Source organism: Bufo bufo, chromosome 2, assembly GCF_905171765.1.
Source record: "Bufo bufo chromosome 2, aBufBuf1.1, whole genome shotgun sequence".
In the NCBI taxonomy this organism is placed as follows: Eukaryota; Metazoa; Chordata; class Amphibia; order Anura; family Bufonidae; genus Bufo; species Bufo bufo.
In genome coordinates, this window is record NC_053390.1 from 547,383,360 (window position 1) to 547,398,665 (window position 15,306).

At 44.9% G+C, this 15,306-nt stretch overlaps 1 protein-coding gene across 1 annotated transcript in view; it reads right to left on the bottom strand.

The window, feature by feature from the left end:
- UBA6 (ubiquitin like modifier activating enzyme 6) overlaps nucleotides 1-15,306 on the bottom strand; it is an 89,446-nt gene that overhangs the window by 36,917 nt on the left and 37,223 nt on the right. Inside the window, exons 18-19 of the mRNA XM_040418051.1 lie at nucleotides 8,703-8,780; nucleotides 3-184 (exon numbers count right to left, since the gene is read on the bottom strand). Coding sequence (XP_040273985.1) covers nucleotides 3-184; nucleotides 8,703-8,780 — 260 coding nt within the window. The remainder of the gene's footprint in view (nucleotides 1-2; nucleotides 185-8,702; nucleotides 8,781-15,306) is intronic.

Consider the following 15,306-nt stretch of genomic DNA (forward strand, 5'->3'; position numbering starts at 1 on the left):
ACCTGTCTACATATCTTCTGGCTTCCACGTTGTCCAGTGCCGTCACAATGACATCCTGATTACTGTAAAAATCATCTGTATAGATATTCTCTGTGGCCGGACACACCTTATCTAAACGCGGTTCAATTTTCAACTGCGGGTTTATGCTTAAGGTTGCAGCACTAGCAGTGCAGCTTTTGGGTTTCTGACAAAACAAAAGAACATAAGATGATTAACCCTTTCCCGATGCTCTTTATTCTCCAAGTCAGTATGATTGCAGTGATTCCACACTTGTATAGTTTTTCTTGCGTTTAATGCTGAAAAAAATTAAAAACGGTGAAAAAAATTATAATAATTCTCATCATCACCATAGTCTGACCCCCATAACTTTTTCATAGTTATGTCTACGCCGATGTGTGAGGGCTCATTTATTGTAGAACAATCTGTAGTTTTTGCTAATACCATTTTGTGGTGTTTATGACATTTTGATCATTTTTTCTTCAATTTTTTTGGGGAAGTAAAGTGATGAAAAACCATATTTATTTACTTTTTTTTCCATTACGCCATTCACCGTATAGGATTTTTTTTCTATATTTTATAGTATGGACGTTTTCACGCGCGGCGATGCCCAGGATGTTATTTTTTTCATTGTTTATTTTTATTTTGGGAAAAGGGGGTGCTTTTAATTTTAATATCTTTTTAATATTTTTCAAAACTTTTTTTTTTTATGTCTCCAAGTGGACTCCAACTTGCAATCATCAGATGAAATTTGCTCCAGTATTCTATACAGAAATAGGTATAGTACAGTTCTGTGCTGCCACCTGCTGGCTGAACTGCAATAAACAGGTAATAAGTAGGGATGAGCGAACCCGAACTCTATAGTTCGGGTTCGTACCGAATTTTGGGGTGTCCGTGACACGGACCCGAACATTTTCGTAAAAGTCCGGGTTCGGTGTTCGGCGCTTTCTTGGCGCTTTTTGAAAGGCTGCAAAGCAGCCAATCAACAAGCGTCATACTACTTGCCCCAAGAGGCCATCACAGCCATGCCTACTATTGGCATGGCTGTGATTGGCCAGTGCAGCATGTGACCCAGGCTCTATATAAGCTGGAGTCACGTAGCGCCGCACGTCACTCTGCTCTGATCAGTGTAGGGAGAGGATGCAGCTGCTGCTGTTAGGGCGAGATTAGGCAGGGATTTATTTACTGAAGTGATCAATATACAGCTGTGTATCATACAACCTCTGCTATTTAATTGCTCACTGTTTTAAGGCTGCCCAGAGCGTTTTTCAGTCACTTTTTTCTGGGGTGATCGGCGACCATTTTGTGTCTTGTGGTGCGCCAGCACAAGCTGCCACCAAGTCCATTTTTAACCATCAATAGTGTGTTTTTTTTTTTGCTATATCCTACATCAGGGGCTTGGCTGTGCTTGCTATTTAATTGAGGGGTAAAATACAATTGCCAAAATAGCAGTACCCTAAATCTGGTGTTTCAGCTGTGGCTAGCCAATTGTAATACTGTCTGCTGTCTGCCGAAGCACAGTTTTTGTTCTGGGTTGAATACAATTCCCAACTTAGCAATTCCCTAAATCAGTGGTTTCTGCTGTATCAGGCCAAGTTTAAATCTATCCATAAAAGGGTATATTAGATTGAAGGTGCTGATAGGGTCATTCTCAATAACTTCAAACGCTACTGTGCATTTCCAAGTCTAATTCTGTCCGTAAACGTATACATGTCATCCAGGGCCTAAATAATAGGCCTACAATTTATATTCAGCTAAATCTGTCGTTACTGCTGTGGCTGGTCAATTTCTTTAGTGTCCGCCAAAGCACAGTTTTTGTTCTGGGTTGAAATACAATTCCCAACTTAGCAATTCCCTAAATCAGTGGTTTCTGCTGTATCAGGCCAAGTTTAAATCTATCCATAAAAGGGTATATTAGATTGAAGGTGCGGATAGGGTCATCCTCAACAACTTCACAAGCTACCGTGCATTTCCAAGTCTAATTCTGTCCGTAAAAGGGATACCTGTCATCCAGGGCCTAAATACTAGGCCTACAATTTATATTCAGCTAAATCTGTGGTTACTGCTGTGCCTGTATTAGTGTAATACGGTACCTAAGTAGATAGCCAGATAGTGTTAGGTGCCTGTAAAAAAAAGGCCTGAATTTGAATTCAATACATTGGGCCAAATAATTTTTTTCTTATTGTGGTGAACGGTAACAATGAGGAAAACATCTAGTAAGGGACGCGGACATGGTCGTGGTGGTGTTAGTGGACCCTCTGGTGCTGGGAGAGGACGTGGCCGTTCTGCCACAGCCACACGTCCTAGTGAACCAACTACCTCAGGTCCCAGTAGCCGCCAGAATTTACAGCGATATTTGGTGAGGCCCAATGCTGTTCTAAGGATGGTAAGGCCTGAGCAGGTACAGGCATTTATTCAATTGGGTGGCCGACAGTGGATCCAGCACGTTCACATCATATCCCACCCAGTCTTCTGCAGAAAGCGCACAGATGGCGCCTGAAAACCAAGCCCATCAGTCTGTCACATCACCCCCATGCATATCAGGGAAACTGTCTGAGCCTCAAGTTATGCAGCAGTCTCTTATGCTGTTTGAAGACTCTGCTGGCAGGGTTTCCCAAGGGCATCCACCTAGCCCTTCCCCAGCGGTGGAAGACATAGAATGCACTGACGCACAACCACTTATGTTTCCTGATGATGAGGACATGGGAATACCACCTCAGCACGTCTCTGATGATGACGAAACACAGGTGCCAACTGCTGCGTCTTTCTGCAGTGTGCAGACTGAACAGGAGGTCAGGGAGGAAGACTGGGTGGAAGACGATGCAGGGGACGATGAGGTCCTAGACCCCACATGGAATGAAGATCACGCCACTGACTTTCAGAATTTCGGAGAAAGAGGCAGTGGTGAGACCGAGCCAACAGCGTAGCAAAAGAGGGAGCAGTGGGCAAAAGCAGAACACCCGCCGCCAAGAGAGTCCGTCTGCTACTGGCCACCGCCATTTGGGACCGAGCACCCCAAAGGCAGCTTCAAGGAGTTCCCTGGCGTGGCAGTTCTTCAAACAATGTGCTGACGACAAGACCCGAGTGGTTTGCACGCTGTGCCATTAGAGCCTGAAGCGAGGCATTAACGTTCTGAACCTTAGCACAACCTGCATGACCAGGCACCTGCATGCAAAGCATGAACTGCAGTGGAGTAAGCACCTTAAAAACAAGGAACTCACTCAGGCTCCCCCTGCTACCTCTTCTGCTGCTGCCGCCGCCTCGGCCTCTTCCTCCGCCTCTGGAGGAATATTGGCACCTGCCGCCCAGCAAACAGAGGATGTACCACCAACACCACCACCTCCGTCACCAAGCATCTCAACCATGTCACAGCTTGCTGTCCCACAGTATGTTGTTCCCAGCCGCCACTACTTCTCCAAGAGAGCCGTGCCTTCCCTGCACAACCAAGTATCCGATAAAATCAAGTGTGCACTGCGCAACGCCATCTGTGGCAAGGTCCACCTAACCACAGATACGTGGACCAGTAAGCACGGCCAGGGACGCTATATCTCCCTAACTGCACACTGGGTAAATGTAGTGGCGGCTGGGCCCCAGGTGGAGAGCTGTTTGGCGCACGTCCTTCAGCCACCAAGGATCGCAGGGCAACATTCTTTGCCTCCTGTTGCCTCCTCCTCCTACTCGGCTTCCTCCTCCTCTTCTTCCACCTGCTCATCCAGTCAGCCACACACCTTCACCACCAACTTCAGCACAGCCCGGGGTAAACATCAGCAGGCCATTCTGAAACTCATATGTTTGGGGGACAGGCCCCACACCGCACAGGAGTTGTGGCGGGGTATAGAACAACAGACCGACGAGTGGTTGCTGCCAGTGAGCCTCAAGCCCGGCCACAACTACCCCGACATGTCAGACCTGCTGCATAAAGTGCGGGCCGTCTGTGCGCGCTTCCGGCGTTCACATCCTGCCGCTGCTCGCCTGTCTGCGCTACAGCGTAACTTCGGCCTTCCCGCTCACCGCCTCATATGCGACATGCCCACCAGGTGGAACTCCACCTTGCACATGCTGGACAGACTGTGCGAGCAGCAGCAGGCCATAGTGGAGTTTCAGCTGCAGCACGCACGGGTCAGTCGCACTGCGGAACAGCACCACTTCACCACCAATGACTGGGCCTCCATGCGAGACCTGTGTGCCCTGTTTCGAGTACTCCACCACCATGGCCAGTGGCGTTGACGCCGTTATCAGCGTTACAATACCACTTCTATGTCTCCTTGAGTAAACACTTAGGGCGATGATGGAAGAGGAGGTGGCCCAGGAGGAGGAGGAAGAGGGATCATTTTTAGCACTTTCAGGCCAGTCTCTTCGAAGTGACTCAGAGGGAGGTTTTTTGCAACAGCAGAGGCCAGGTACAAATGTGGCCAGCCAGGGCCCACTACTGGAGGACGAGGATGAAGAGGAGGTGGAGGAGGATGAGGATGAAGCATGTTCACAGCGGGGTGGCACCCAACGCAGCTCGGGCCCATCACTGGTGCGTGGCTGGGGGGAAACGCAGGACGATAACGATACGCCTCCCACAGAGGACAGCTTGTCCTTACCTCTGGGCAGCCTGGCACACATGAGCGACTACATGCTGCAGTACCTGCGCAACGACAGCAGAGTTGCCCACATTTTAACGTGTGCGGACTACTGGGTTGCCACCCTGCTGGATCCCTGGTACAAAGACAATGTGCCCACCTTACTTCCTGCACTGGAGCGTGATAGGAAGATGCGCGAGTACAAGCGCACGTTGGTAGACGCGCTACTGAGAGCATTCCCAAATGTCACAGGGGAACAAGTGGAAGCCCAAGGCGGAGGCAGAGGAGGAGCAAGAGGTCGCCAACGCAGCTGTGTCACGGCCAGCTCCTCTGAGGGCAGGGTTAGCATGGCAGAGATGTGGAAAAGTTTTGTCACCACTCCACAGCTAACTGCACCACCACCATATTTTAATTCATTTCCCTATCCACATTTGTTTGCAGGGGATTTACCTACATTTTGCTGCCTTTTGCAGCCCTCTAGCCCTTTTCTGGGCTATTTTACAGCCTTTTTAGTGCCGAAAAGTTTGGGTCCCCATTGACTTCAATGGGGTTCGGGACGAAGTTCGGGTCGAGTTCGGATCCCGAACATTTCCGGGAAGTTCGGCCGAACTTCTCGAACATCCAGGTGTTCGCTCAACTCTAGTAATAAGCCTAGTATACAGGCTCAGGCTCATTACTAGCATGAGAAACAAAGAAAAGACCCCGGGTATCCCAAGACCAGATGGAGGACAGTGCCTACACAATGTAAATGTAATGGGGTACCCGTAAAGAGGTAACTCGGTACAAGCTCCGAGTATAATAACAAAGGAAGAGAAAGCAAGCTCAGAGTACCAGGAAATTATTATTAAATAGATATTTTATTGTATCAAAAACATGATTAAAAACACACATACAGGTGATGCCATGGACAGGGTAGTGGGAACAGGGAAAGGAGAAAGAGCGCCACCCTGGATGAACACACAGGTCACAAAGTACATAATACAATATAGGTAAGGTCATGAGAAAAATGTATAAGGTACAATGACCAACTCATAGACCAAATATGACAAAAAATATATATATATAGAATGGTATAAGGTAAGTGAAGGTCAGTGAGAGAGCCAGCCACAGCTGTAGTGCATAGTATGCTGGCCAAGAAAGTAGTACAAGAATTGTATAGGACCAGCAAGGCAATGAAAGGAGCCAAGTGAGATGTCTCAACATCGGCAGCACAAAGCTGTGGGAGGGAGACTATGACCTAAAACTTACCTAAAGTAGACCTTGTGTGGACAGAAAAACCAGGATGGCGCCACCCTGGTTTTTCTGTAGTCATGAAAATAAAGAAAACTCTTTGAATGAGAAGGTGTGTCCAAACTTTTGGTCTGTACTGTACATATCTACATAACTTCGGCGGATCCACCGCCGCTTCCTTGCCGTCTTACATTTAGACCATTTTCTACGCCTAAAACAGGTAACCTGTACCCACCCACCCCAAGCCCACTTTTTTAGACCTGGTGTGAGTGAAGAAAAGTCTTAAATTGCGACGCAATCTGCACCAGAAATACGCCTAATATAGACGTATTTCTGTTTAATAAATAACCCCCTAAATGTATAAAGTGACATGACATGTCCCATGAACCCTTTCAATAAGAGAGGTCACTATGACTAGGGATGCTACCAAATATGCTAGAACTGTATGCGTCTGGAGCTGCAGTTTAGTACCATTTACATGAAAAATGAGATTTTTGTACTTACCAAAAATCCCTTTCTTGTCGAATTCACTGGAGGACACAATATCAGACCCTGTTACTAGGAGTTATACCTTTTCTCCACAAACACTAGGCTAATCAGTTAGCAGTAGGAAGGAAACATAAAAGAAAACTACAAGAAACCATGTCCTAAACCAGGGAAAAACAAAAACAGGAACAAATCCCTGGGCATAGGAAAACCAAGAGAGGGTGGGATCTGTGTGCCCTGATAATTCCAAACAAGAAAGGGATTTTACAAAAAGCAAAAAAAACAATTTCCTAGTTAATATCATTGGGGGACTAAGTACCATGGGATAGCAGTCCCAGAAGGTTAGAAGATAATTAGTAGCATTTAACTCACCAAGTGCACAGCCACTTGTAATATTTTGTGCCCAAGACTGGCATCAGCAGAAGCCATGGTATGGATCTGGTAGAATTTGACAAAGATGTGACCCAAGACTAAGGTGGCAGCACTGCAGACCAGAGCAGCAGACACCTGATGCCCAAGAGGCCCCACCCAGTTAAGTGGAATGGACTGTCACCAGAAAGGGAGGAACCCTACACTTGGACAGGTAAGCTTCCAAACTCTTAGACCTGATCCTCTTGAGGATGGAATACTTTGAAGGCCCGGGACCATTGTGCAGACTTGAAAGGACTTCCTCTGGAGAAAAGCCTGGGAAGAGTCCCACCAGATGAGCTCCCAGGGACTTATGGAGGAAGAGAATTGGGCTTGTCTAGAGAGAGGCAAGACTTGTTTCAGCGACAAAGAACTAAGCGCTGAAGAGGGGTGTGTGTGGAATTGAACATAGGGATGGCCTTGAAGACAAAGACCATCCTGCCCAGAATCTGCGTGTAAAGCAGAATGAATGGGGACTGTACCTGCAAAAGCAGGATGCTCCTGAACAGACAAGAGGCTATTTTGTCCTGAGAAAGCAGGACCTTGCCCTCTTGGGAGTTGTAGAGCATGTCCACGAATTCCATCTGTTTAGGATGACTTCTCTAGGTTGACAATCCATCCAAACCAATGAAAGGTGTCAAAGGGGGCCTTCAGATCATCAGATAAGGAAGGACCACAACTCTCATGGTGAAGAAAAGTGCCATACAAGTTTATAGGACCTCTGGGAGTGGTGACCAGAATACAAAAGTCACTTTTGTTCTAGATGGCCTATAGCCTGAGTAAGTGATGAAACGCACACCGGGAGTGGCCAGATCCTGGCAAGAAGAGCTGGGGCATCCTTGGACCGACGTGCGTAAAATAAGTAACTAACACAGCTATGTGGCCCAAGGGCCTGGAAGGAGGAAGTTTCGCAGGAGCAGGACATGATGTACAAAGAAAGTGACCCAAAAAAGGCCTATGGTATTGCATCATAGCAGAAAGCAGGAGAAAACAGGCTACAGTCAGGAGGCCAACTGTAGGTGTTCAGGAACAGGACAAAGCTTCAGGCACTAATGAGGAGGATTATCATACTGGAAGTGGCACCACAGTAACAACCCCGAAGCAAATCACATCAGGGCGGCGATCAAGCCGGGAACTAAAAGAGACAAAGACGATTCCCCTGAGGAGTGAATGAACGGATAAAGTAGCCTGCTGAGCAAAACAACTGAGATGGAGCCCAGGGGAGGGAACATCTTGGGGGAAAAAATGAATGAACATACAAAAAGAAAAAAACAGGTAATGTCTGCCTCATTCAAACACTAAGCTAACACTCTTTTTTGGAGTTAACACCTGGTGCCAGCATCCTAGTGGCAGCGCCAATATCCCTGGTACTGTGTTGACCAATCATATTAACAAGAAAAAATAATAAAGTGGCATTCCCAGAATGGCAACTTATCATCTGTAGGCAGATGAGGGTGTGATCAGTGGGGGTTTGGCTGTTGGGAACCCAACCTATGGTGCTCCATTCAATTGGGAGACAGGGGACCCACATTCTAGTGATCAGTGGGGATTCCACAGGTTGAACCTGCACAGATTGGACAGTTATCACCTATCATGTGCATAGGTGTTGACTTGTCATTCAGGGACAACCCCTTTAAGGAAGAGAAAATGGAAGAAAAAAGTGTCTGGTAAAACTCAAAGAAAACGTTTGGAGTTCCCAAGAATTGCCCCACACATTGATGGTGTATTCTGGGATTATCAATGCCATTGTTACTTTTGGCAGCTTTGTTGGAGACTCTAGTGCAGACTTTGCAACAAAAAACTGCAGCAAAGTAAAAAATTAAATAAAATAAATTATAATTAGATTATTGAGGTTTTACAAAACTCTATTCACATGCTACGTAAAAGCAGAAATGAAAATCTGCAATATGCTCCATTTGCTGTGGACTTTTCCCATTCAGATTTTTCAAGGTGTGAACATGGCCTAATGGCTGTAATGGTTACTCATTACAATTTCATTAACTTCTAACGTACCTGAATGTGGTAAGGCCTGAAGAGAAACTGTCTGTTCAAGTTTGATTTTTCAATTAAGTCAGGGTCTGTTATAGTAATCTAAAAAAAATAAGAAAAAGAAGAAGCAGCATTATTTATTACCCGAGACATTCTGCTGAATACATATCTCCAGATGAAGAGCCTAGCCAGGAGACCATAGTGTACTCAGGTCAGCGATGGCGAGTCACTACTACTGTTCAGTAAATTATGGGGTCTTTTTACACATACCGTAGCTTTAAAAACGTAGCTTTTATTAGATTCCCTTTAAATAAAGTGCTTGTGCAAATAAATAACTTACCAACACTTTGTGAGATACTTTAAAATATCTCAGCAGATAGTAAGCAGATACCCTAGGTGTATTTTAGTAGCTCTAATTTATATGTGGTCGCTGTTTATGTCCTTCACAACGACCCTTCATTTTTTGCAACACTGTAGTTGATTAGGCGCCAGGGCGCGCTCTGGCTGCCTTCCTATATTTACTATTATCTCTATTAGTCTGCACTTCTTCTGATTAAAGGGTTAACTGCTCACTGCTGACGCTAAAACAACATACAAACACACACTCTGCCCCCTGACATGTTTCACCGGCAAACTGGCGTCTTCAGGTGATCGGGCAGGTAGGTCTGTTGGGGGCGGGGACCAAATTTTATTATGTTGGTAGGTGATGTCACTATAAGACAAGCCTATCACGCTTTGTTTTATTCCCCAGATCTAACTAGGTTATTAGAAAACTTTCCCGATTCGCTCTCGCCACCTATACCTACCGCTCATCCATGTCTGTCATGCCGGCTTTTCCCTGTCCACTTCGCCTATCACGGGAGTTCGCACATGCACGTCAACCTGTTGGCACTGCGCATGTATCCGGACTTAGTACAAGGCAGCCAGCTCTCGTCTCATGATGAGACTATGTATCTAATGTTTTCGGGGCTAATAGTTGTGTTTATGATACTTTATATTGCCTGTTGGTACACTGAATAAGCTGCTTTTCATTCCCACTGCATACTTAGTTGGGTTGAGGATTTTTTAATCGATATACATATTTTACAATCATGTAATCTTAGTTTATTGACTCTCCATGAATTTTCCCTATCTTGAAACATTATTACATCATTTACAATTATTTATTTAGTTTAGAAGCATGAGATTAATCCATCAACTACCTAGTTTTTATCTTATTTAGATATTTTTAATTATTTACACTTTTTTTTTTTAGGTTTTTTATTTTGTATAGTTAGCACTATACAGGTGAAATTTGAAAAATTTGAATATTGTGCAAAGTTCATTTATTTCAGTATTGCAACCTAAAAGGTGAAACTAACATATGAGATAGACTCATTACATGTAAAGCGAGATATTTCCAGCCTTTATTTGTTATAATTTGGATGATTATGGCTTACCGCTTATGAAACCCCAAAGTCACATTTTGAGGTCCCCTTTGCTCAGGGGGTATGGATTAATTAGCTGACTAGAGTGTGACACTTTGAGCCTAGAATATTGAACCTTTTCACAAAATTAAAATTTTAAGCTGCATTAATGCAACTCCTTTTCATTTGCATTACTGAAATAAATGGACTTTTGCACGATATTCAAATTTTTCGGGTTTCACCTGTATATATATATTTTTTTTGTCACCTCTTTTGTTAACCAATAATGCCACTAGAAGCTCCTGCCTTTATTTTGAAGGGGCATATGATTATATGGTATCATTATTTCTCATGATGTTGATTTTTCTTACCATTAATTATTATTCTTTTTTCTAGATGTCTCTGACACTTATTTCTTATTTTTATATTAGTGTATATTACTTTTTTATTACTTTTATCTTCCTTAGGTTAACTATGTATCAACATGCAATTCCTTCGTATATATCACAAGCAACACTGATATTTCAGTATATTCATATACTGATGTATTTTTCATATATTTAAAATTATAAATGTATCAATCAGGAAAGTATTTTCCACTCGGCATCTCTTATATTAAAATCACTCTATTATTCTATACATTTTTTTATCTGATACCTCTTATTTAGATCTAATTTACTGTATCTTTTATTGCTTTATAGGGCATATCAGGGTTGCTTTAGTTCTCCTTCATTATTAACTATTGGGTCTATTTTATCATATTAACATGCTACATTAATAGTTCCTGTCTCTACAAGTGTTTTAATTATTTTCATTGCAATACAGTTTACATTGTTCTTTATTTTGTACTTTTCCGGATATATCAAAATTGATTTATCTGAGGTCGTTATAGAAATGATGCGTATGTAAAGCCTTCATTTAGTCCTAACGGTGCAAGGGACTTAAGGCGATAGATCCATTTAGTTTCTTCCTGTTGTAGTCTCAAATCAATATCTCCCTGTCTTGGGCCCGTTATGATTTTTTGTATTCCCCATATTTTCGAACCTGAGGTATTCCCTCTATGATAGTTCGTTATATGTTTAGATAATGGTGTCTCTTCCTTGGTATTTAAATTACTGAAATGTTTCGATATACGCCTCCTCAACTCCTTAATTGATATTCCGACATACAGTTTGGGACACTCACACTGAATAGCATAGTCCACACCCATAGTCCTGCAATTTATATAGTCTCTGATGGTATATTTTTTTCCCATCTATAGGAATTAGTAAACTCTTTTTTGGGGGACATATAGTTGCAGAATGTACAGCCTTCGCAGGTAAAAGGATCCCTTCGTGGCCAGCCATGTTTCTGTTCTTTGTCGTTTCTGAAAATGGCTACGCACCATCATTTCTTTTAGGTTTTTTTCTTCTCCTATATGTTACAGTGGGGTTATCTAAAATAACTTCTTTCAGATCCCTGTCCGCTCGCAGGATATGCCAATGTCGCTTCAAAATTCTATACACTGTTTGATGTTGCACATCATATGTTCCTATGCAGCGTATTATTTTCTTGTCTTCATTTTTACTTTTTTCTTGGAGCAGTGTATTCCTCTCAATGTTTTTGGCTCTTCTATACGCCAGATGAAGTACCTTCTTAGGGTATCCTCTGGCCATAAATCTACTGTATAGTATACTGCTTTCTTTTTCAAAAGACTCTTCATCTGTACAGTTTCGTTTAGCTCTAAGGTACTGCCCTATAAGGGGATACCGGATTTAAGTAATGGGGGTGGAACGGAGCTTAGCCGCGCCCAGGCCAGTGATACTAGACGTGACGTCACTGGGCCTGCGGTAAACAGTAAGAAGGCCGCGGCGCTGCTAGAGTGCAGCTGCCTTCTGAAACAGCTGATCGGCGGGGGTCCCGGGTGTCGGACCCCCGCCGATTAGATTCTGATGATCTATCCAGAGGATAGATCATCAGTTTAAACAAAGTGCAGAACTCCTTTAAGACTACCTCCATGACCAGTTCTCAGTATACAGGGGGAGGTCGTATCAGTTATCAGTGACTTAAAACTATCTCTGTATATACACTTCTCTACACAGAGAATGCCAATCACTGGTAACACCTCCCAGTGTACAACTATCAGTGACTGACATGTATACACACAGAGAATACTATCAATCACTGATAACACCTCCACTGTGTACAGCTATCAGTGACTGACAGCTATCTATGTATACACACCTACACAGAGAATGCTATCAATTACTAATAACACCTCCCCGTGTACAAATATCAGTGACTGACAGCTATCTATGTATACACACTTACACAGAGAATACTATCAATCACTGATAACACCTCCTCTGTGTACCACTATCAGTGACTGATACCTATCTATGTATACACACTTACACAGAGAATGCCATCAATCTCTGATAACACCGCCCTGTGTATAACTATCAGTGACTGACAGGTATCGATGTATACACGCTCACAGAGAAGGCTATCAATCAGTGATAACACCTCCCAGTGTACAGCTATCAGTGACTGACAGCTATCTATTTTGGGGATTCGCTCTGGTAGACAGGGTATGCGGACGCAGTACAGAGGCAAATTACCAGCTGGTTTACCCAATACAACATATCCTGATATACCACAAAACGGGGGAACACCGACTCTTCCCCAGCTTGCTGTGGTTCACCATCAACTATTAATACATTTTCCCAGGCTCGGGATAGGGTTGGGTCCCGGTGTTGTGCAGTACCAAAATTATCCCTGGAGACATTGAGGTCTGCCAGATCAGGCCCCGGCGGCAAGTCCTCAACGTCTCCCACCATTACACTCATTACACTCAGTGGGGTTGTCTCCCCCTCTTCCTCCGAAGTGGAGGTCACCCCTACCGCTGACCCTTCGGCCTCGGGTTCCCTGTGTTCTGGCCTCCCCCCGGAGCAAGGCCACTCTGCTGGGGTTACCCCTGTCTCATGGGTATCAGTCATTTTCGTAGCAGGCCACAGTGCCAGGAAACCCGGGAAGTCTCTCCCGATTAGAAGTTCGTAGTGTAAGTTTGTGGCAACTGCCACTTCATGAGTCCACCTGCGAGCCCCCGTGGTTAGAGACACCAGGGCGGTGGGATAGTCTTCTAAGTCCCCATGAATGCACATGACCCCAACTTTCCAGCCAGTATACTCAGCGGACCGTACCAGGAGAGCCCTTACTAGGGATACCAGACTCCCTGAGTCCAGCAGGGCAACCTCTGGAGTGTCTTTCACTTCTACCTGGCACAAGTGATTTAGAGTTTCTGGGGTACCTGTTGCACACAGCTTCCTGGCATATAGCGACTGACCGTAGCCATAGTTAGTGTCCATGGACTCAACCCGATGGGGACAGTCAGCCCTTACATGGCCAGGCTCCTGACACCGCCAGCAGACTATCGGAGCCAGGTCCGCAGTGGGTACATTCTGGGTGGGTTTTATCGTCTCAAACCTCCGGGCCTGGTGTAGAGATTTCCGGGGTTTGACTGGTCCCCTCATGAAAGAACCCCCCTTTAGATTCCTGGTAGCCTCATAGCATTCCACCAGGTCCACCATCTCAAGGGCATTGCCAGGAGACACCTGGCCGATCCAGTGCTGGAGAGGGGGGTGGCAAAGCCCTCCAGAACATATCAGCTAACAGACGATCCAGCATAGCAGTGGGGCTCAGCACATCAGGCTGTAGCCACTTTTGCAAGATATGAAGCAAGTTATAATACTGGGGTCTCACGGGCTCAGCCGGGTTGAACCCCGACTGATGCACCCGTTGGGCCCGGACCAACACATTCACCCCCAGTCTTGCCAGAATCTCACCCTTGAATTAATGGTAGTCGGCCGCTTGATCGGCCGGAAAGTCGAAATACACCCACTGGGAATCGGATGCCAGTAACGGAGAGACGACCTCAGCCCACTGATCTCGGGGTAGAGTCTCACTTGTGGCCACCTTCTTGTACATCGCCAGGTAGGTTTCAATGTCATCTGAGGGTGTCATCTTGGGGATCGCCGCACGGACCGCTTTCTGGACATCATTGACACTCTGGGACGCTCCTGCCGTCTGTAAAGCCATCACGTGTTATAACAGCAGCTGGGTTGTTTCTTGCTGGTGTTGGTTAGCCTCCATGAGAGCTATTATTACAGCCTCCATTTTGTCACGTGACACAGGTTTGAATTTAGCCGGTTTAATCCAGGACATCCAGCCGTACCCGAAAACAAAAATATTTCGGCGTTTACGCCAGCCTTTCTGCGCGTGCTCGCATCCTCCACCAATTATGGGGATTCGCTCTGGTAGACAGGGCATGCGGACGCAGTACAGAGGCAAATTACCAATTCTTAAAATAAACTTCCATGTTTATTCACATATAAGGCAAAAACAAAACGTCACTTTGCAGTCTTGGTGTTAGTTCACACACAATGGAAAGTCCACATAGCAAAAATCACCTTGTTAGCAGTTCTGCCTCCAGCAGTCCATAGCAGACTTTTAGGGGGCCTGTTTCCCCTAAACACGGGTCTCAGCCCTCCAGCACGGCACAAGCCTCAGATCCCAGCACACACACACTTTGCTGCTGAGCCCAGCTGTCTTTTAAGGACAGCTAGGTGCTGTCAAAACCCGGACCGCCACCTAAAATCCAGTTCGGTGTTTGATCCCACCTGCCTGCAAATCAGCCCAGCAGCACACGCTGGGTGGAAAATACCTGTTTTCCCAGACCATCCCCTTCACTGTGTCCCACTATGTATACACACTTACACAGAGAATGCTACTAATCACTGATAACACCTCACCCCATGTACTGAGAGCAGTTCATGGAGGTGGTCCTAAGTTAGAAATGGCACAGATATAAACGTATAAATTACAGGCTTTACTGAATCTTGCCACAGACTGTACAACAAAACATGCAACCACCGGACTAATGGCGCACTACTGTGGGCCTAATCTCGGTCACTCTTTATGGCACACACAGAACTCATTTTTCTTGTCACATAAAAAGACAGCTCTCTTACAGTTGACTCTAACAGGGGAGATCATTTTTTCTAAAATCGAACCACTTCAGCAAGACCTCACATTTCTAGACCACTACATTAGACACCGCATAGATTTTACTATGTATCACGTGAATCCTAGGAAATTTGTAGACACTTAACATCCTGATAAAATGGGTATTCCAGTTTTTCCTTTTTGTTTTATTTATATAATAGAAAATAATAACAATTTTC